This window comes from Corylus avellana, chromosome 1 (assembly GCF_965113065.1).
Source record: "Corylus avellana chromosome 1, dhCorAvel1.hap1.2, whole genome shotgun sequence".
Lineage (NCBI taxonomy): Eukaryota > Viridiplantae > Streptophyta > Magnoliopsida > Fagales > Betulaceae > Corylus > Corylus avellana.
The window spans coordinates 37,789,456-37,813,270 of NC_142490.1; the positions used below are offsets into that span (position 1 = coordinate 37,789,456).

General features: G+C 34.5%; 2 protein-coding genes across 3 annotated transcripts; both read right to left on the reverse strand.

The window, feature by feature from the left end:
• Window positions 1–1,781: 1,781 nt before the first annotated feature.
• UNE1 (intracellular protein transporter, putative (DUF641)) lies at window positions 1,782–3,971 on the reverse strand. Its single transcript, XM_059583581.2, has one exon. It carries the CDS (start codon window positions 3,716–3,718, stop codon window positions 2,300–2,302), a length of 1,419 nt encoding a protein of 472 aa, XP_059439564.2. The 5' UTR covers window positions 3,719–3,971; the 3' UTR covers window positions 1,782–2,299.
• Window positions 3,972–18,387: 14,416 nt separating this feature from the next.
• LOC132170364 (uncharacterized) lies at window positions 18,388–23,550 on the reverse strand. 2 transcript variants are annotated; one of them, XM_059581318.2, is made up of 7 exons: window positions 23,421–23,550; window positions 21,155–21,526; window positions 20,176–20,403; window positions 19,734–20,088; window positions 19,521–19,648; window positions 19,239–19,374; window positions 18,388–18,891 (listed from the first exon to the last, which is right to left on the reverse strand). In XM_059581318.2, the coding sequence occupies exons 2-7, from the start codon at window positions 21,499–21,501 to the stop codon at window positions 18,652–18,654; spliced, it is 1,434 nt and encodes a 477-aa protein (XP_059437301.1). In that variant the 5' UTR covers window positions 21,502–21,526; window positions 23,421–23,550; the 3' UTR covers window positions 18,388–18,651. The 2 variants fall into 2 exon arrangements, with proteins under 2 accessions (XP_059437301.1, XP_059437302.1); XM_059581319.2 differs by having other exon boundaries at window positions 21,155–21,538.
• Between the last annotated feature and the right edge of the window lie 265 nt (window positions 23,551–23,815).

Here is a 23,815-nt window from a genome sequence, read left to right on the forward strand (position 1 = left end):
TTTTAATTGCATTCAAAAGCAATTAGACACTTGGGGTGGTTAATAACCGTACGCTGTTTCAGCCCTACTTACCACCACTATTGATTTACTTAACTAAGTACAACTCTCCTGATCTTATAATGTTTATAGGACCCATTGTTTTATTTTTCTTAAGTTGCTTGCATTGGATAAAGATTTTCAATAATTTTACCGTTTGAATCGTAATAATTCACTTTACGAAACTCACGTGACCCTTTTCTTGAACAATTAGACCAAACAATTCAAATAACAAATTGTTTGAGAATCAAAATCCAAATGCCATGAACAAAGAAGGGAAAGACAACTCATTGCAGATGAAGTTCTCGTAAATTGTGCTGGGAAGGTACAGGGCAGAGTACAGAGACATTAGCAAAAGGCTAAAATGGTTGAGTCAGGCATAAGATGCAGATCACGTGAACCACGCTCAGAGTACACCACTGCACCCAAATGCCCCCACTCCCCTGTTTTCCTAGCTAACCCAAACTACATTATTTGCTAATTAGCCCTCTATGTTATACATACTCGCATCTCTGCCCCTTTAGGTTCATTTTCAAAAGAAATTAAAAGAAAAAAGAAAAAGAAAATATATATTCAAATTGCCGTGTTATTTTGGTTCTAGGTCACAAAAAAGAAATTGATTTTTATTTCTCCCACCTAATTTTTAAAAAATAATATTCACTTAAGACCAGAAAAACGTACCTAATATTTCCCTACTCGCATCTCCGTGTCCGAAACCAATTGAGTGGGGTTTGGACTTATCAACTATGAAGAAGAATCCCCAATAGTAATAGAAACTATACAAAATTAGTGGTGTTTATTCATAGAAAGTACACCCAACAGTCTACCCCGAATGTGGACACCACAAAAAACACAATATAAACCTTGTGAAGCATCACCACTAATATAATGTTCTGTCATTCGCGTTGTCACAGATAGAGATCATAATGGAATCATGTTTGTTATTATTATTATTATTATTATTATTTTGAATTTTCTATTTTTTATTCTCAAAATAGTAAGTATATGAACAAATAATTCAAAATATAAAATACTTTTCAAAATACAAAAACTATATGTATTTTTATAAATATGTCTTCTTCTCTTATTGTAAAAATATTTTGACAAAAAGTGTGTAACCTATACAGAGATAAGAGCTAACTTATTATTTTTTTTAAAAAAAAATTAGGGCATTGCATTGGCTGTGCAGCCACCTTGATGTGATTGGAGTGGTCACACACCACCTCGATCTGGCGGAGTTAGCTACGCTGCTACCCCATTGTGCTTTAGGTGGTTGTGCAGTATGACCACCCATATTCTTTTGTTTTTTCTTCATTGTTTGAATTTTTTTACAAGACTTTACATGTTTGAATATTTGAAAATAACTAAGTATACTTAATAAAAAGAAAATTCTTAAATATAGATCATATCAAAAAACGCTTTTCAAAAAATTAATTTTCACAATTATGTCACATAAAAATACTTTCTAAAACCAATTTTTTCTTTTAATAAAAAATTCCAAAAAGACATCAACATACATACCCTAATATCTCTATATCGTCTCATAAATGTTTATTAAAGAAATATATATTTATGAGTAATGTTATATTCTATATAAATATTTCACAAAACTAATATAACAAAGTTTAATAGTCATTGAAAATTAGTTTTTAATAAAAACTACTAAACTGAGCATTCATTTGTATTAATACATACACTCACAAAAACTGATGCTTTTAAGTTTTAAAGCATACTTGTAATGATTACGTATAATGGTACTTCATTTAATTCATGCAACTTGCACTGAAAGCATCCGTAACAAACACAACACTCTAAAATTTCTCCTTCAACCTGCCACCTGTACTACCACCCAAACCACTTCGACGCGTGGCTTCAGAAGCATTCGCTGCCTCTCTCCACCGTGTCAGCTACCAAATACCCCGACAAGAACCCACGCGCCGCTCATATCTTCCGAACAGAGACAACAAATGTTGTAATTGGGAGAGTAGTTTAATTTTAAGAGGCATTATATATACACCGAAAGCAACCCACTTTGTGTCGTTTTCTCTCCGATACACTGATGGGTCAATTTCCTCACGCGGGCCCTTTGATTACAACCATCGTGATTTTTGATACAATATACATATTATATGATATGATCTAAAACTCCAATTATATAAAAAGAAGTAGCAGACTAACTTTACGGAATCTGATTACGGAGCGTGTGATATGGCGCGTGAGAATATTGTCTGTCATTTTGACATGCAATATTATACAAAATTTTTTAGCAGCTGGCCGGAGTAGTTGTCGGAGACAAATAAACCTGACTCTGTATCACGGTTTTTCCAATCTTGAACCCCGGCACGACCGTGAAGCCCACGCGGAGCTCGCCACCTCCACCGCCACCGCCATCGTCACGGTCGCCGGCGATTTCGCCGGAAAGGACCAACGCTTCCTCGGCCACGCATTCCATGTAGACTTCGGAGAACCTACAGTTCTTCCGCACCTGAAAAACGGTAATCTCTTCGTCGAACGAGAATGCCAGGCAATGCAAAAGCCACACGCGCTTTACCATCTCAGCAAACGCGACGAAGAACGCGGAGTCGGGGACGCCGCCGGCGTTCACGAGCTTTCGCTGGTTGAGGTTCCCGAAGAGAGAGCATTCCATCTTTGCGTGTACGAGGTGGAGGTACTTGGACCTCGCGAACTTCGCGAACGACGAGTTTGGGTTCTGGGAAAGAAAATGTTTGGGGTTTACGTTTGTGAGCTTCTTGAACTTGTCGAAGAAGAGGCGGTGGCGGTGTTTGTCGAGAGGTTGTCGTTGAGATTGATCAAATTGAGGGAAATTGAAGCCCTCAAACAAGGTAACGCACACGAAAGATTCGAAAGCGAAGAACCGGTGGCTTGGGTTTGTGAAAACGGCGTCGGGGTCGATGAATTTGACGGCGGCGTCGAGATCCCAGTTTGCCGACTCCATATCGCGAATCATCAACTTCACGAAGCTTCGGGTGGATCTTAGCGCGTGGTGGAGCAATTGGACGAAATGGGTCACGTTGAGGCGCGTGAGCCGAAGACTGTCAAACATTGACAAAGACCCACTTGAGTTGAGCCTCTTTTCTAACGACTTGTTGAATGCAACGGCGTCGTTGAGGTGGTTCTTGAGCGAAACGACGTCGGAGTCTTTGAGCTCAACCTCCGCCTCCAGTTTCTTGACGGTGATCTCGTACGTCTTCATCAAGGCCTGCTGCTCTTGAATCTCCGCCAGCATGAGAGTCACCTGAGGGGAAAGATCGAGCTCTTTTCTCAAGAAGCCGCGCTTGAGCTCGGAAATCGCTTTCAGCTCGTCTACCACGGCTTGGTCGGCGACCTGAATGGCTTCGCCGTTGTAAGGATGCTGAGCCATTTGGAGCTCGGCGTAAGCCGCTTTAATCGAAGTAATGCCGGCGAAAAGCTTCGCCACCATAGCTTCCAGCACAGCTCTCTGCTGCCGGCTCTTGGCATCTTCATTCTTGTCAAACTGCTGCGACTTTTTATCCGTGAAAAAATCCTCCTTCACTTTGGCTTGCGACGTGAGCAAGCAAATCCCATTGTTTGAGGCAATCCTCGTCGCCGTCCGAAGGCTGATAACTTTCTGAAAAGTACGCGCTAGCTTGCTCTTGTTGTTGCTGAAGCCTGATGATGATTTGGGTTTCACAGTATCCATCTCAGAAGCCAAGGCATGAACTTGGAAGAAGACAAAGAAAAGGGTTTGTTTGGGCTTGAAAAAGTCCCTGAAAGATGAGATTTTAAGTTGAAAAGGAGGCAGAAAACTTTGACTAAATCAGATTGAAGCCGGAGATGGAGGTGGGAAAAAGGTCGGATTTTAAAGCGCGGGAAGGATTAAAGAAAAAAAGATTAAAGGTGAACAGTTTTAAGGTACTGAAAAATAAGTACCCAGTGTAGGACATGAAACTTAAACTCATATATTGGATGTTTTTGTTGTACAGTGGGGAATGCTATTGGTATACAGGTGGATGATGGACGTGGGTCCCTTCTCTGCAAATTGATTGATGGCTACCATCTATCGTGGAGCCCACCTTCCACAGCCATTTGCCATGCCTAGATATCCTAGTAGTGTGTCACGATTTCACTGCATGATTAAACTTCCCTGCAAGCTGCAACGACTAGGAATCTCAAAAATTGTGGTGCCAAATGCAGGGGTATATTTGACTTTTTCATTTAGTAAATTTTTTTAATACATCATTCAACTTGTATATATAGGTCTTATATTGGTCAACAACTTTGACAGTGAATTCATTATATTTGTAAAAAAAAATAGCTAAGAATGTTATTAAGTTTTATTATTATTATTATTATTATCTGTTAATGTTTTTTATTTAAGGGTAGAAAATAAAAGATAAAAATAATTTCTTTTTTAAAAAATGGCTGGCATTTAAAATAAACAATTTCAATTAAAAAAAGTATGATAGCACTAACCATAAAAATAATAATAATAATAATAATACCATTTACTGTTTATACTAGTTGGGTGGGTGGTGGGGCCTGATCAACGGCTAGGCTGCCGTGCAAATTCCCAAGGCATCACGGGGCATGCCTCTTAGGATCGAACAATAGGAAGTGAATGTCGTGGTTGGTGGGCCAGGAATGAGACGGTGTTTTCTTAATCTACTGTTCGTTAATTGTCTGCGACTCAAACTCATCATACGCTCCCCTGACTTCTGCCCCCCAACAAACTCTGTATATGTGCAGATGCTTCTCTCACAATATTTACAAAGGAAAATACTAAGTATCAATAAATTCTTCGCATCAGGATTTTCAAAAAAAAAAAAAAATGTGAATGGCCTGAATTCACCAAATTTTAGAACCTACAATTTTTTTAAATTGAAGAGAATCTTTATTCGAAATTCTCAAATTGATCTACAACAATTATCTGTTTGAATTGCTAGCAATTTGAGTAGGTAATGTGAGAGGACTCATATGAGATCCACTTGCCTAAATAAATTCTAAGTTGCTCGTCCACATTCTTGAACAAATAGGTCTTGTATGAGCTCTCTTACTCGTCCAAATTACTACATATCCAAATTGCTAGTAATTCAGGTTATTAATTTCTATGAATACTTATCATAAATTCTCTCGACTAGCATTAACCATGTGTTTGGCACATCCCATTAAGCTAAAATGTGGAAGCAACACGAATAATTGGTCTATATGCAAAATAAGCACTCACATTAGGTTAGCCAAAATGTTATTTTCACCGTCCCTATATATATATATATATATATATATATATATAAAAGCTCAATACCGGGCTAGCCAATACCGGGTTAGCCATTTGATTAGTTGCTACAGTATTTACAAATTTACTAAATATTTGTTGAGTTGCATGTGAATACTCCAAATTATTAGTTCAACTATTGATTAATAGGGAAGAATAATATCTTAAACAAAATTCATAGCTTAAGAAAACGATTGAATTACATTACCTTGTCTTCTTAGAGTCTACATTCCTATAAGAAATTAAAGTTGAAGAGTTCACTGACTTTATCTAAGACTCTACAATCAGGATTTTGCTGATAACAACTAGAAGAGAAGAGATATCAACAAGAAACCAGACTTCAACTTCGAGACCAGACAAGAAGAACAAACGGTCAGCATCCACCTTCCCTGTCGTCTTAATTACCATGCTCTAAAATAATTAAACAAATATTATATAGTTTTTATGAAAATATTATATAGTTTCAAATAAATCGAGTTTAAGTTAAAATAAAGAAAAAGAGAAGAAACTTGTAAAGAAGAGGTCGATCGTATTACTTTTCTCCTTCCTGGAAATTTCTTAAACGAGAAGACATATATATTATTCCTTTTGTTGAATTGGACTTGATGCGGGATGAGAAAAGAATGAATTAGTCTTTAGTTTTATTTAGGTTTTATAATTTAAGAGTTTGTATTTTGCAATTTAATAATGATCTTAGTCTATAGTCAGTCAAAATAAGATTATTATAATTAGATAATGGGCTTGGCTTAAAAGTCAGTCAAATTAGGGTTATGGTTTATTTTACAGTATCTATTTAAATGCTTCTTGTACAAGTATGATAATCAGATGATGATTAATGAAAAGATGTTTTCTTGGAGACATGATTGCTCTCTTCTTCTTGGTGGTGAGACTCTATCAAAACCCCATTGTTGAACGGTAAGACTCTAATCAACATAATTTATCTTATTTTTTTGTTATTTTTGATATATTTTTTATTATTCTTCTTCCGTCTTGCGTAAGGACCTTATGAATTATGATTACTTGCATCAAACTATAAAATTTCTGGGAATTTATTTATTTATTCATTTTTTTTTATATATTTAATAATTTCTCAGTTTTATTGTTACAACAAAAAAATATCTGCACAGCTCTGTAATGGAGCTGAGGAATAATCAATTAAAACATGGGAGGCGCGTTGGAGAAAACAATGTTAGAAAAGGGACGAAGCCGAAAGAAGATGGTGACGGAAACACACTGGCCTCTTGATTCCATTGGCGCGGGACACCACAATGACCTAATTAAGGATGCTAAATATTAATTTATTAATTAAACACGTTTTTTTAGTAAGTTGTTTGTTTGTTTTTAGGCTCCGTTTGTTTTAAAATAAATATGAGAAGTGCTAGGAAACTAAACAAATAGAATAGAATTCTCTCCAGATTATTTTGGACTAGAGAATATTCCGTTAATGGTTAAGATTTTTCTGAAGAGATCCTTAGGCCATAAATAAGACATTTGTCCAATTAATAAAAAATAAAAAAAAAATATTATATATTTTTTAAAAAACAAAATTATAAAAAATTAAGGGGTGGTCCGGCCACCCCCAAGGGCAAAAAAAAAAAAAAAAAAAAAAAAAAAAAATTGTTTGGCCCTTAGGGTTGGCCGGGCCACCCAGCCACCCCTAAATTTTTTATAATTTTGTTTTATAATTATATTTAAAAATATATATTATCCTTTTTATTAATGGGACAAATGTCTCATTTATAGCATCAGGATCTCTTTAGAGAGATCCTGACCATTAATTGGATATTCTCCAGTCCAGAGGATCCTGTTCCCAAACAAATGAACCTAGAAAAATTTTCAAATTGGCGTAATAAAGGTTTTTAAATTAAAAAAATGCAATTCTCTCTCTTTTGTCTGCCACTCACGGTCTGCCATGTCAGTTTAAATTTTTTTTTATGTTTATTTGTTTGGCTTCCTAACACTTCCCATATAAAATATACAAAAAATATTTTTTGTATATTTTATATTAGGGTTATTTAGAGTGGTGGACGGATATATATATATATAACACCGAACCAACCTTAAATTTCTTGTCCCTCTTTTCTCTATCTTGCTTATGTTGTTATTTCCATAATTTAGTTTTCCTCACAAACTTCAGCATAATATCATAATCTCATCAGTATTTTTCAATGTTTGGTGCTAGAAAAAATAATATATAGTCACACTTTCGGTTTGATAAAAAAAGCATATTTGGTTTCTAAAAATGATTTTTATTTTTAAATTTCATAAACTATTATTTAAGTTTAAATTTTTCTTTTTCAAACCGCGGGAGTTTGCCTGATTTTCACCAAAGATTGTCGGGGGGACTAATAATCATGAAAATGACATTAAAACATGTTTCTTTTTTCTTGTCTCTCTCTCTCTAGTCTCTTCAAATAATAACTCAACAGAATGTTAAATAAAATAAATCAGAGAAAAACTGATGAAACATCATAACCAGAATTGGAAGAATTAAGAATCATTAATATATAGAGACGGTGGTTGGGTTAACACATAACATGCATTGCATGCGTGAATATATATCTGTGGAGTAGCTAGCAAGAGGGGCCAACAAGGTTACAACTTGTGAAACAAATAACCCTTTTAATCGTGCATGGTTTCCAATCTGGTTCAATTTGTTAATAATGTCTGCTAATGATGCCCAACGACCACCAATGATAATAGTTAAAAACATATCTATTTATGGTGTCCAAATTTGTCTCTGGCATGGGATGGCCCAACCCAAAAAGTGCCTTAATTATTGAAATCAGAAAGATGTGACCCTTAAAAGAAAACCAATCAATCAATACACTTAAAAATATAATTATTTTGGTTATTAATTCAATTACTGATATTCAAATGTCAAGGTTTCTTCTTGGATAAATGGATTTCTATATATTAACAACAAATATTCAAAGAATTACGAAACTTTCCAGCAAATTAACACGCTGGAACAACAGATCCACCAAACCACATCAACAGCTCAATGCAAACAACAAAAGCTACAAAGTACTTTCCAACAAACAACCACCAAACAAACATCATCAGCTACTCAATACAAAGCTATACATATATAGTACCTACCAACAAATAACCACAGTTACTCAATACAGAACATTCGGATATATTCCCCGGTTGCTACGTATAGTTGTTAAAATATTAATTAAATAATTAAGTTTATCTATTTTTATTAATTTTTAAAATAAGTAGTGGTGATTTAACATGATATTAAAGTTAGAAGTCTTAAGTTCGAACCCTCATCCTCAATTCACCCTCATTTATTTAAAATATTCTATTTTTAAAAAAAAATGTTTGAACCCACACGTGATGAAGCGTATTAAATTTTTGATTAAATTTACATATTCTTATCAGCTTAAGATTTTGAGACAAGTGATGATTTAACAATAGTTGCATTTTCATGATTTCATCACTTGATTGTCTTAAATTTCTCCTTCCCATGTATTCTATATGTCTCACTACTAGAGGTGAAAATACAGGCGGATAATAACCACTTGCATTCACTATTTGTATTAATCCAAAATCCACATATGCAGATGTGAACAGATAACGGTTTTAGGGTATGTGGATGCAAATAATAACCGCATTCGCATTCCCTTTATAGACAATATATAAATTATATATTTAACAACTTCAACGTCCAAAATGCTTATAACCTCATATGTGGATAGCGGATAATAACCGTATTTATTAACCGCAATAATTAATCCCGTGGATGCAGATACCAAAAACAATTATTTGCATTTTGTGAATGTGGATGATACTGCTAATTAATAATTGCATCAGCATTTTCACCCTTATTCACTAGATCCCAGCAAAAGATTGCTTGCGGATATTATTAATTTGTCTGGTATCTTGTCATTTGTCTATCTACTCTTCCATATATATAACTGGTCATTCAAATTTCCACACGTACAGTTCTAAAAACTGCAGTGCTTATCACACACCATTTGGCATGTGAAAATTGTGGTCCATTTTGTTGGGATAAAGCACGTTGTATACAAAAAGTTTGAAGATGTTGCACTTTCACTTTCACATGTGTTTCAGCAGCCATGAGAATGCATTCATTTTTATACTTCTCCTAACAATCCCCTAAATGCATTGTATTAAATTCCATTCATGTATCTGTCAAGCATATAGACAATCTCTTTAACTTTGTTCCTAGCTAGCTAAGATCACCCACTTTGTGGAGGGCCTGGAGGCATGGTGTTATAATATGTTATGGGGGTAGAAATATATTAAGAGAAATAGCAAGAGCGGAAGCAAAGAGGCAAAGAAACTGATGAAGACAATACTTAATTATGGCTACATCTTAACTACTATTGAAGTTAAGGCTAACAATTTTTAATATGACTCGCGAACCCAACACGAAACTAGAGGGTTAGGGTTGATTAGTCTAACCTATTTAATTAAATAAGTCAGGTTAGGGTTGACCTATATAGTCCTATATTTATGCATCGACACGATCTGAAACCTGATACGCGATATAATGCTAACAATTTTTGACATGACCCACGAATTCACTGGCGTGAATCCAATATAAATTTAGAGGGTTAGAGTTGAGGAGTTTGACCCGTTCAATTAAATAAGTCAGGTTAAGATTGACATATATAGTCTTATAAGTTATACGTATGCTTTGACATGACCTGAACCCGACACGCGAAAACGAATTGCCACCCATAATTGAATTATGATTAATATTGTATAATACAAAAGATATCCATATATATTTATAATTTTTTTTAAAAATAAAATAAAATAGGTGGTAGATTAAATGAATGTAAATATGATAATCAAATGAGGAGATTTTATTATACTTACATCTATCGTTACATGACTGGTAGATGACTCGATAAGAAAAATGTCAATTAATCAACCTAATTAATATGGAGAGAATACGATAAAATATTATAACAAATGGGACTGTTATGTATTATATTATTTGTGTCACTTTCGTTGTTCCTGTACAAATTGAAGGGGCTCTTGGTCACGTCCGACATACAAAATAATGACAATGTTTTAGTATGAAATAAGACATGAAGATTCAACATTATGGCAATATATTTATGTGAGCGTAAGCCTTCAGTAAGAGCCCTGTCGACTACTTATTTTCATCATTTAGGGCCACAACCACAAGCACATCTATAGCTACTACAAGTTTCCATTAATGTTAGATGGGATATTAATCATGCCACTAATAGTATACGTGCCTATCGGGCGTTTTTTAAACACCATAAAAAATTTCTTAGCGTTTAATTATGGCGTGTCACATTTGCCAGGGTACACGGTGTTGAGAAGTGAATTTTGCTAGCGTTTAACTCAAAACGCCAATAAATTTATATATATATATATATATATATATATATATATATATATATATATTTTAAAAAAATAAAAATAAAAATGGTGGACCGACTTCTCCCCTTTTCAATCGGTTCAAAACCACCCTCAAAGCCCGGCAACGGTGCAGGATGGACACACTTTAGATTATACTCCTTATTTTATATATAAACTAAACTATGCTTTCTGACTTTCTTGGCATGCAACTTAAAAGATGTAGTGTATATATATATAAACCATTTGTTGAACTCCATTATGGGTACTTTCGATCGCTGTTTATATTATATATATTCAAAAGTCACATGAATTAGAATGGTAAAAGCACTAATATTTCAACTTTTACCCTAAAAACATTATGAACATATATATAATAATATCCCTTCTCTTGCAAAAGGAAGTTAAAAAAGCTCATTAATTTGCAATAGTGGAAGCTAGTAGTGGAAGTGGTGTATATATATAGTATATCTGTTAATCTTATATATATATATGTGTGTGTGTGTGTGTGTGTATCCTTATGGAAAAAGCTTCATATATTTATAGAAGAAGAGCATGCAATACGCCTCCCTATAGAGATAATGAAGACGCTTTGATTATACGTTTGGAATAAATTAGAATAACAGGCGTCTACCTGAAGGAATTGAAGCTACTTTATAATTAGAGATTAATATATTTTGGTAGCGATTAGGTATATAGAAATTATTAGCCGTGGCAACTAATTTTTGTAATTGCAGATATATTATAACATATCATGACCTAGCTTCTACGAGACACATATATTATATATAATGTTTTTATGCTTTCATGGCCTTTACAATTATTATGCTTTCCTGCCCAAATCATATATAATTTCAATACTAGCTTCTATGAGACACATAATGTTCTTTTTTTTTTTCTTCTTCTTCTTGCCGTGAAACTACGTTATAATACTTTTTTCTTGCCGTAACATCTGGGTTGGTTTGGTAATGTTGATTGGAACAATTTGGAGCCTAAAACGAATTTTTCTAACACCATAATAATAAATAATTTGATTCCTTTAAAAGTAAAACCATTTTGGAGGTGATCAGCCAACCTCGAAGGCATAATTTGGCTAAATTAAGTTTTAAACAGTTTGCCTTTGTCTCGTTTTAACGGCACTTGATATCGGTTGAATGAGAGTTAGGAGTTTCATAGTTTTTGCATAATGGTGTTTATATGGGGTGCGATTGAGTGTTTCGGAATTTGACTTGATAGTCATCTCGATCGAACGTTATGCAATGACTATGATTGCCAATGCAATCAGGGCATTATGTGAGTCTTTTAATTTTTTGGAACTTGAATATTAATGTCTTGAAGTCTTGGTTTAAATGGCATGCGATTGAAGTATTCTAGAACTTGTTCTTGAATTGCCTTTCATGGTCTTGTTTAATCGCCTTTTGATCGGGTTTGCAATCGAGACCTTCTAATCCTCAAATTTGAATCAAGTTTTGAATCTCATATGAAGACTAGCTTAAACCCATAAACCTAACTTACACGACAATAAGTTTTGACATTGAATTTGTCAACTACATAACCTAATAGTATTTTTGGTTTGAAAAAGGTTAAAACCATTTTTAAAAATATTTTTTTGTGGGTTTACAATTGAAAATAAAGTTTTTATAGAATATATATGCTTATCTAGAGAAACCCAAATGAACGTAGAGTCCTACTTGTGAAAAATAAATAAATAAATAAAACTAGGTTGGCCACACGTAATTTTTTTTTTAAAGAAGAAATTAAATAATAAATTAACTTGTAGAAATTCAATAGCTGCTTTATCATAATATTTTTACAACAAAGAAGGAATACAGATTTATAAAACACTTAGGTTTAGTTTGTTAAACACCAGTTACACCACCCCTCAATAAACCTTATTCACCTCATTTTTTTCAAAAAAATCAACATAAAAATATTCTTATTTTCTTTTTATATTACATCATTTACTTTTTACTACTATTCCAATAAAAAAATCACTACAGAACAAAATTTTTTCATTTTTCAATACAACTTTTTCACTTTTTTTATACCAATCATTTTTTTTTGTACAAAAAGTATGAGTTAGACAAACACCACCTTAATATTTTAAGAATATTTTATATTTAAATTATTTGTTAATATATATATATATATATATATATATATTAACGAGAAATGATAAATGTACAACTTTTTGACACAACGTTGGCTCAACTTTTCTCTTATGTAGTATTTAAAAAAATAAAAAAAAAATCTTAAGCAATAATGGTCATTTTTTTATTTGGTATTTTTTTTTTTTAAAAAAAAAAAGATCTTTTTTTTCATAATAATGACCATTTAAAAAAAAAAAAAAGACCATTTTTATGTAAAAAAAAAAAAACACTAAGTAAAAAAAAAAAAATCACATAAAAAAAAAAAAAAAAAAAAAATTAGCCAAAATGATGTGAAAAAGTTATGTCTTTATTTAACCGGAGAAAATGAAAATTACCAATCATAAAAAGATTGGACATCTTTGGTGAGATGTGATAGATGCTCAAAGAAGAAATCCTGAAAAATCTTACAAACTTTCTTCAAAAGAGAAAGTGATAACTGATAATGATATACTGAAAAAATCAGGATAGCCTAATTTGCGGGGAAAAATCAGGCTCTGCTGCATGAGCTGTCATCCTTTCACCATCTTTCCACCGCCGTGAGTGTGAGTGTGAGTGTACGACATAAATAAATTTAACGTCTAATCGTAGACCCTCCCTCAGCTACAACTCCACCTAAATTCGATCTTCTAAGGATAAATCAGGATATTATTGGTGAGTTTGACTTTAGTATATTGATTTTTTTTTTTATTCATCAAAAAAAATCAAAATTAAATTATTGATTTTGTAACATCTACGAACAATAGATTAAATGAAAAATGATTGGTTTTGCATCTTTTCTTATCTCTCACTCATCTCCCTATAATAGTGGACACAAATCTATGATTAAACTTGTAGGAACCACATAATCACACATAGATGTCATAAATATATATATATATATCTTACGGATTTAGTGATGAATTTTATTTTATTTTTTTAATTTGATACATTCTATATTTGATGTTCATTTCTTTTTTTGTCTTTTAAATGAACTCATTATTGGGCTTGTTTGGCAAAGGCTTTGAGCCTTTACACGGTAACAAAACTTAATTGATGTGAGAAAAAGTAAAAATATTTGATATGAAAAAGTGAAAAAATTATGTTTTGTAGTAATTTTTTTTAAAAAAATTGAATAGTATTAAAAAGTAATTTATGTGATATAAAAAGTAAAAATGTTGAGAAGTTGAATTTTTTGAGGAATAGTAGTAGGTCATTTGGTCAGTTGCCAATATAACATGTTGAGACACCACACCATCTAAAAGCTTAACAATATTATATTAATCGCTTCACACTTCTTCAATCTTTTCAATGTAGAATTTGTGTGAATTTTTGCCCTTAGCATCTCTATCTCTCTTAAATGCTCTCAGCAAAAGACTTCCATTCTCTCCCCACCACAACCCTAGACCTTTTTTATTTTTATTATTTTGTTTATGTTATTAGAGGTTAGATTTACCAAAAACTCATAACCTCCACCATCTACCGGTGCCTTCTCCTCCATTGCCGGCTGCCAGTTAACCGTTCACCTGCCCTTCTCATGTGTAGAGCCCTTTTTGATTTAACATAAATTTTATATTCATATCTTAACCTAAAAAATAGTCATTCTTGGTGGTTCTCAGTCTCATCGCTCCTTATAGTTTCTCCTTTACCACTATATAACTACCTCTTAGTCTCTCAATCACTCCCTTACGCTAGTAAGAAAAATATTTAAAATGAGTTTTCTTTATTAATATTTACACTATCCACCATGGGCCGCTACAGACAGCTATAATTAGTTTTGTTGATAGCATATTCAATTGTCTTTTTCACCTTTGAAGATACGCTCTAAAATGTGGTTGAATCACCGTCGAGATTGAATCACCTTTTTAATCTTCTATCTTTATATCTTTGCTGTGGTGATAGATTGTACTTGTTCGAGAATAAATTAGGTCTTAAAATAAAAACCACGTAAAATGGATGATGATTAATTTCCCGAAAAAAGAAAAAGAAGAAAGGAGACTAGGACAGTATCCTAGGTCCAAGTGGAACCTACTGTAGAGCAAAGGAAACTGCCCCCCCGCCCGCCCCCAAAGGGAGGGCACCAACAGCCTTTGTGTCAGTTTTTTTTACTTAAAAAGAAAAAAAAAACTCATGGTTTTCAGTTTTGCAATGAGACTTATGAGGACCATCCATCTATCTGGTAGTAACTTTAATGAAGATATGAAAGAAAAAAAAAAACTTTAATGGAGATAGCATCAGCTTTTCTGGTTTATACAAAAGCCCAACAAATGTCTAATCCGACTAAAGGCATGTTTGAGTGAGTGTTTGATGGGCTTAAAAGTGCGTTTAATACTCAAAAAGTCTGTTTGAAGAAAAAAATACTCGTTTAGTAAAAAAATTGAAAACGCTTTTAAATATTCAAAAAGTCTAAAACAATAAAAACGCACTTTTAACAAAAATTTAAAAATAAAATTTTTACCAAAAATTACTTTTTAACTTAAAGTTATCTCGAACGCAATTCCAAATATACCATAAAACAGCTATCATGAGATGAGTGGTAGATGTATGAGTCATTTTCTCTTGTATTTTTTTTTATTTGGTGTGTGGTTTTTAGCTTCTTTAAACTTCACGTCACCAATAATTGGAAAATTGTTTCCATTATTTCCCACATACTTCTCATTTCTTTTCACAGATGGACTCCTACCAAGTTGTCAGGAGCGTAATTCACAGCTTTTCTACAAATTTGTACCACTTATTACATATCTTCCTTGATAATCGTAAAGATTCACCATGCTAGGTTTTTTTTTTTTTTGGGCTCTTCTATTGACTGGCAGTGTACTTTGTATTTGATGTGGACCTACTCCTAACAAAATAAAGAAACCTGAACTTTCATACTCCTAAAGAGAATTTAAACCTTTAGATTCACGTAAAGAATTTAAACCTTTTGACAAACGCTACTTTGAAGATAATTTTCAATATACCTTTTACATAGACTTTTATTGACATAGACTCCTACTTTAATTGATACTATCAGCATCTACTCCTATGTTTTGCCTGTTTATTATTCAGACTACACAAGTTTTTTTTATTCTTTTCTCTCTCTCCATTTCTTTCTTTCGTTCCCCCTTTCTTTTATACTCTTTCTCACATAAAATAATATAGAGTAGAACACATAATCTATTGGAACGTGTATAGAAAAATGAGTAGGTAAAGTAAAAATTTGTACTTTTTCGATAACTATTTCAACCATTCCGGCTAGAAATGCTCTTGGAACAATAAAACCCTAATGCTGTACTATTACTCGGATAAGATTTAATAACCCCAGAATTTATGATTACATCAATATTGCTGTTTGTATTGGTTGGCATATCATCTAACAAAAACACATGCTCTAAATCAGAGATATAATATGCTACCGAGGAGTCAGCAACCTGCAACTCAAACCTAACTCAACTTGAGTGCTCCTACCCAAATTTGTAGCACGCCTAAAACATGTGCCCTCCTGCTGTTGTACGTTGTTGGTCCTAACTAAAATAGTTGATGATTTAAGCTGGAGAGAACGGCATTGTGGACTGAGAGAAGAAAAATGCATTGACAATTAAACCCTAGAAAATGCCAAGAATATATATTAGTTGTGGAATGATCCCTTCTCAAGCTGATTATTATTCCTTAAGAGCTTGACCTAATTGTGCAAGGAGTAGTATCCCTTGGCGGCGTTTTTAGTGATAGACAAATAGGATTTTCAAGTCCCTAGTAATGCTTCCACTTGAATTTATATGCCTATATAGGGGAGCCTTGTGTTGGCATTAGAGCCTACATTCTTGGTTTCATAATCGGAATTGAAAAGAAAGTTTAGAGGTCTCAAAACCCTAACCCTACAATGTACATGTACAAAACAAGAGGAGCAAGAAAATTCAATCAGCCCCCCCCTACACACAAACTAGCTTACTTTGGAGTTAGTGTTTCTACCTTTGCAAATTTCTGTTTTTATGATCTAATACTTTACTCTTTTTTTTCTTCTTTTTTGTAATGCTACTTCTTGGGGATATTCCACTATATTTTATGATTTATATTTCCTACAAGTTATGCCTATAATAGAGCGAGTGACATTAGTCAGACAAGGCGTCATAATTGGGTTCAATACTAGTTGGACCAATCTAGTCCAGAAAAGCCTAGCTTTCCCTATCATTCAAAAAAAGAAGCCCCAACAATAGCGGCTAATCAAGTCAATCGGCCCATGACAGCCAAGGATGCCCTCCTCAGCCCAACACGAGGCCCGATCCAGTACTTAAGAGAAATGGTCGTGGGAAAGTAAATTATTGGGGAATGACTAATGCTACAAGTCTCTTCTGTGTCACTCCAGTCTCCAAGAATGATGTGCCTCTTAAAATTACTATTGAGCTTGTGATTGATCATTATTGAATTTTGGTCAAATAAAAGTCACCTCATTTTTAGAGTAATATGAGTGACACGAGAGAAAATCTTAAGGGAAAGAGATATAAAATAAAAAAATGGGGCTATAAAATAATAAAAAAAGTATCTTCATGATCATCTTCCTACATACAAAAGATGCCTTAACGAGCAAAAGATTAAGGTTGCGACCTCGCACACGCATAAACATAAAAAATGAGAAAACCCCACCACGACCAGAATTAGATCTTATTGATGATATAGCAACCATGAACCAAACCTATGATAGATAAGGATGTGCTAAATCATTCATGGTGACCACGCAATATAGGATTGACGACAAAGGCGGGCGACAATTAATCCCCAACTTAAAATTTTATTAATTCCCGGAATAGAATCCTTTCCGGTTTAAGTGAACTGGATAATATCTAATTAGTTATGGTAAATGAGTGATTTGGTCTTTTCACTTTTTTAGGGAACAAAAATATCATTCTACTGTAACTAACTGAATATTCTTCAGTTCAAATAAAATAGAAAGGATCCTAATTCATCCCTCAATAATTTTCATCCGTTAATGCCCCATATAATGTCTAGATACCCTTCCTACTTGCTTCTTTACCAACTATGTATAAACAAATCAAAGTCTGGACCGGTACCACTAGCAAATCATAAAGTAAATTGGATTGTTTATTTTAAGATAAACGTGAATTTGGCCTAACAGCCAGATGTATCATTCGGCTGTCAATGTCTTATCTCAAGTTTATTTCTTATCTTTTTTGAAAAAAAAAAACAAAAAAAACAAAAAAACAAAACAAAGGATCCCTCGTCATTATATTTGAGATGTATTACGAGACATAATCTGTTTCAATCAAACTTTGTTAACCTCCCACCTTCTCATCCCAATCTTCTGGGTGCTTAGTATCAGTTATCAAAATATCCAATATTTCTACAAGATCATCCAATGGAAAAGATATGTGAGAGGAACTTCCCAAAACCCGAGAAGGGCCCACGGGCCCTCTTATGGGCAAGGGCTTCTCTGCTCGGACTAGGGAGCCCCTTTCTCATTCCCCTACTATTTATTTCTTGCCCCCTTCCTCTTTGGGCAAGGAATTGATAGGGGATATGGATCCATTTCTGGCGTCTCAAAACCCCAAATTCAGAATTTCTCAGGCGATGTGACTAAACAACATAGACGACAGAACAAGATAACAATAAAGAAAAGAGTTTTTCATCTCTATTTTCGCCAACAGTTGTTTATCTGCCTCAGCATGCTATTCAATTTTCCATAATTCCATGAAAACAGAAATAGCAAGCCACTAACCATAACCAGACCACATACTGAACTAAATCTCTAACCATGGTGTGTTAATAATGGTGGAACCTACTTACATCTTTCAGTTCACCAAAGCTGCCGGAAACTCATCAGTCATCAGCACCACCTAAGAGCTTAGATTCCCTAAACCAGATAATTAGTGCTTAAAAGCCAAAGAAGCCAAGTTCGCTGGCTCTCTCCTTCTCAAATGTCTCGAAGTACTGATAGATGATTGTGACAGCAAGCAATATCCCAGTTCCTGAGCCAATTGCTCCCATGAAATCTGCGAGCACCGTAAGTGCACCAATGCATATTCCACCAAAGGCTGCGGCAGTAGGTATGTAGCGATTCAGTTCCTTCTGTAAGTTTGAATCTCGATGTCCAGGCATCACCATTTGTTGCTCCTGCAGAACCAGCATGAAGTGTTCAACATCATCCAGAAACATATGATTTATGATTATTACAGTTTTGGAGCACCATAACTTAATTCTACAGATCTCTCGTCTACAATTTGATGCACAAGATAATAAAGCTGCAGCAGCGCTAAATAGACATCATTAATCAGCATGGCAAATTTGTACAGAATTGCTGCACAAAATAGAGCAAGGGTGTCTTTATACGACCACAGAACTAGGGAAAGAAGTGGCATCTTATGTGGTCATGCCTCCTCAATTAATTTTTTGCACTTGAGTGTCATTCCTAATCAATAGACTGCTAGCGATTTAAAGACAAAAATATCATCTTGGAATACCTTGAGCTGCTTAGCAACATCTCGGGCAGAAGACCCAGATACTTCAATCCAAGTTTTAGAGAACAGTGCACAAGCTGAAAGCATAAACACCAGATAGAATAGAGCATGGAATGGATGGGCTGCCATATCTGCCAAGCTGCATAACGATAACATACACGGGAAAAGAAGGCATCAGAGCAAGCAGAAAGCAAAGAGAAAGATAAGAGGACTAGCTACTCCTGTTGGCACACGCTTTTGCACTTTAATAAAGAAATTTAACAATACAGGAAAATACTTCGTCACCTTGCTGGTGCAGTGACATAGTAAGCAAGACCACCAACAGGAACAAACTGGCCACCTGAATATTCAGATTCCTTCCACTTTCCCAACAGGTTTACAAGGAAATTTCCACTGTATTTCCTGTATAGCAACTGTAGAAAAAAGAAATGACGTGATATTAAATACATGGTAAAGCTTGGTGTCTGATTTTCACCAATGCATGATTAACTTTAGTACCTGGGAGATGAAATAAAGATTGGAAACAAGGGCAGATTGGAGAATTATAGGCATGTTGGAGGTGTAGAAAAGCTTAATTGGATATGAGCCCTGTTGTCCACGAGCATTCTTTGATCTAACAGGCAGGACTACACGAAAACCTTGGAAATAGATGACAATAAGGAAGATCAAGACTGTAGCAAGCAAATTAGTAACATTCGGAAGGTTCTGCCGATAAAAAGCCTCTCGGAGAGCACGGACTTTGTCACTCCTAGTAATCAGTAGATGGAACAAAGCAATAACAGCACCTTCAAATTCAGCTCCCCTACCACTGTTAATAGTTGTGGGGCTAAAAGCTTTCCAGATAATGCTTTCACTGCACAGTTAACAAGAAATTAGGGATTACAACACCAAAGATCATAGCATGCTGAAGATAAAGATGAAAATCAAAACTGTAGCTGACCAGATGTTGGTAGCTATGAAAAGAGAGATCCCAGAGCCAAGACCATATCCCTTCTGAAGAAGTTCATCTAGGCATATCACAATAATTCCAGCAAAGCAAAGCTGAACAATGATAAGAATGGCATTCCCCACACCAAGTTGACCAACGCTACCATACATCCCAGATAGGACATATGCAACAGCTTCACCAACAGCAATCAGGATGCCTAACAATTTTTGTGCCCCATTTCTGCAAAAAAACAGATGCCAAAAAAAAAGCAAGATGCATTACAATAGAAGCTACAGAGCCAAATTGCAAATGAGGAAGGGCATGCAAATTAATTACATGTACTGATGTACAGACAGTTACATTGTAAATACATAATCCATCGAGTGTTAAAATTTGCAATATGAATTTCTTGGCAGAGGTGGGATCTAATCTGAATACAATCCACTTTCCTCAGAAAAGAAAAGACTCATTTTTCTCAAAGTAAGAAAACATAAGACTGAATAGAATCAAGGACATAAGACTCCGAATTTTGACTGAACTTCTAGAAAATCTAAAAAATAAAGCAAAGACTGGGATGAAATTGCCATAAACCTGCTCCAATTTTTGTTTATATAGAGCATATCATAAGATATTAGGACTTGCCCTAAATTGTTGATACTAAAATGTTCAAGTGGTTATAAGGATTGGTTATAGGGATAGCCCTCTCCTGAGTTTACCAAATTTTCAATTGGATCCCACATGTTTGAAATTGATAATCAAGCCCCTGGACGTTCACAAGTGTCTAAACATCCTAAACTGCTGGAGCACATTGAAATACTTACCAAAGTAGAGAAGATTTATAGAGGAATCCAACTGAAACTTAGTCAAAGTAAGTTAAATCCAGAAAAATGTTTTTTAAAAAAGGAAATATAAAGCTTTTACAGAAATTCTTTTTAATTGAATGCTATGACATAATGCTGAAAACCGCAAAAAACAAAATCTCTATACTTACAAGAGGGCACGATCCTCACGGACACTGTTGTCCACTTCAATGATCTTTGACCCAGCCAAGAGTTGCATCACTAGTCCAGACGTCACAATAGGGGTAATTCCAAGCTCCATCACGGTCCCACGGTTTGATGCGAGAATAACACGCATCCAATAAAATGGATCGGCACCCGTTGTTGAGTGTATTCCATAAAGAGGAAGCTGACTGCAAACCAGAAAGATGAAAAGAGAAATGACTGTGTATATGACCTTCTCTCTGAAAGGAACCTTCCTGTCAGCACTCTGAACTTCTGGCAGAAATGAAAGAAATGGTCTGACCAGATGCAGCACTCTAAATCCTCCTCCCATCATTAGCAGTGAGAACTAAACCAAGCACCTGCTTCCAAAGCTTAAACATTTTAGCATCAATAGATCAACAACACGTGTCAGGGAAATAGTTTAACAAGTGTAAAAATCTTGTTAAAGCATGCACATCTAACAAAAAGGCTTATTGCTCACTAGCATCTGTATCCCTATCTGATTCCATTCAATATAGCGTAAGCAATGTGTTGTATGGTACTGATTCATCACATAAATCAATTTATCACACACACTATATGCATCAAAAAGATTGAAGTTAAAAAAATAATCAATAATTAATTATTCATGTATTCATAGATTCAGATGAGTCATATAGGTTTTGGTATCCTGAATTGTGAAAGTTGAGACTCATATAGGTGAATGGATTTTGAAGGCGTGTACATTTTGGTTGTGTACTAAACGTTGTGTACAAAATGAAACTAGGCTGTATAAATAACTTTAGGAAGCTCCAATTGTAACTTTGACTAATCCTTTTGGGTATAGGGGATAAGTGACTAGCGTGTGTGTTTATATATATAACTTGCCTGAGTCATGACAAATGGTAGCTAAACCAATCTAGTAATGCCATGTGACACTAAGGCATAATAGCGTAATGTAGGTCCTGATGAGAACATCAATAATGAGTAGAAGAGAATGTGATATCCTAGATTGTGAAAATTAAGTCCCACATTAAATTAGTGGATTATAAAGGCATATATGTACTAAGTCTCACGTTGGCTATAAACTAGGTAAAACTAGATTACATAAGTAACTTTGAGGAACTTCAATTGTAACTTTGACTAATCCTTTTGGGTATAGGGGATAAGTGACTAGCGTGTGTGTTTATATATATAACTTGCCTGAGTCATGACAAATGGTAGCTAAACCAATCTAGTAATGCCATGTGACACTAAGGCATAATAGCGTAATGTAGGTCCTGATGAGAACATCAATAATGAGTAGAAGAGAATGTGATATCCTAGATTGTGAAAATTAAGTCCCACATTAAATTAGTGGATTATAAAGGCATATATGTACTAAGTCTCACGTTGGCTATAAACTAGGTAAAACTAGATTATATAAGTAACTTTGAAGAACTCCAATTGTAACTTTGACTAATCCTTTTGAATTTCGCGCAAACATTGATCACAAATCAAAGTATAGACCATGCCACCAGTAATGTGACCAAAATGAGACAATTAGCTCTGAACTTCGCAGTCTTCAAGCCTCATTGTTCTATTCCTAAAAACTTTGTTTATTCTCGTTGCTTCGGAAATTAAAACCAGATTTTCACTACTCCAAAGAGCCATAAATTAAGTGTCACAAACTGTGTACACACTATATCATAGCATAGGCTTCCACTGCACCTACATGTTTTCTACTCAAGATTGGCCCAAAACCAATTCTTCTCCTAGACTTAACAACATGGAACTCATCGACAGTGACTCCAACATAATTACTTGACCTCCTAATAGTCATGGCCCAATCCATCACCTAGTTCTTTGGCTCATCTATGAGTTCTTCACAAAATTGGCACCAAATCAGCAGGCGGAAACACACACAAATCCACATGCAAATCGAGACGCACCGTTTCAAAGGTTTATACAAATTAGCAGAAACACATTACAAAAACCACGACAATCGAAATCCATAATCTCAAGCGAATCTCAACAAAATCGAAACGACGCATAAAGCTAAGGAATTGGATCACAGAACGTTATTGATTTTAAATCTTGATAAAAATTTAAAGCAATTAAAATTCAGATGTACTTCACATTTACAAAATAAACAAATTCAAATTGAAAGAGCTCAGAAAGGCGTATAATTTCGCAGATCAATATTAATCCCACTGAAAAATAATTGTAAATCATGGCATGTAAAACGGAGGAACAAGGAGATACATCAAGGCGTGGAAAATAAGAGAGGCTTACACTAAGAAATTGAGGATCTCGGAGAGCTTCAGATCTGGAATTGGAAGCAGACGAGAGAAGCCAATTCAAATATCGACCCGGAATGCATGTAATATATCGGGCGTGAATCGGAGCCTGACAAACCCACGTAGAACCTCGTACACATGGCTGTTTTTTGATGCGGCGTGGCGCAGGGCTATGTAACCACTTCTACGACACCTGGCCAATAGTTCATGGACACCTGTAGTTCAGTTGGTATCTTGAGTAGATTGGGTCATTTGGTAAAAGGCTCTTAATAGATATTATTTTTTTAAAATTAAGTGAACGAGATAAGAGCAATTTTTTATTTATTTATTTTAAAAATAATAATAATATCCACCTACGATTAAGAAGATACGAGAAAAACACTAAAAAAG

Bases quoted from the DNA above. Each gene is read 5' to 3' on its own strand.
- UNE1 (XM_059583581.2), bottom strand. From the start codon at position 3,718: ATGGATACTGTGAAACCCAAATCATCATCAGGCTTCAGCAACAACAAG.
- LOC132170364 (XM_059581318.2), bottom strand. From the start codon at position 21,501: ATGATGGGAGGAGGATTTAGAGTGCTGCATCTGGTCAGACCATTTCTT. The intron at 20,404-21,154 runs GTAAGTATAGAG...GTTTTTTTGCAG, and splicing joins CGTGAGGATCGTGCCCTCTT to AAATGGGGCACAAAAATTGT. The intron at 20,089-20,175 runs GTCAGCTACAGT...TTAACTGTGCAG, and splicing joins TTCATAGCTACCAACATCTG to TGAAAGCATTATCTGGAAAG.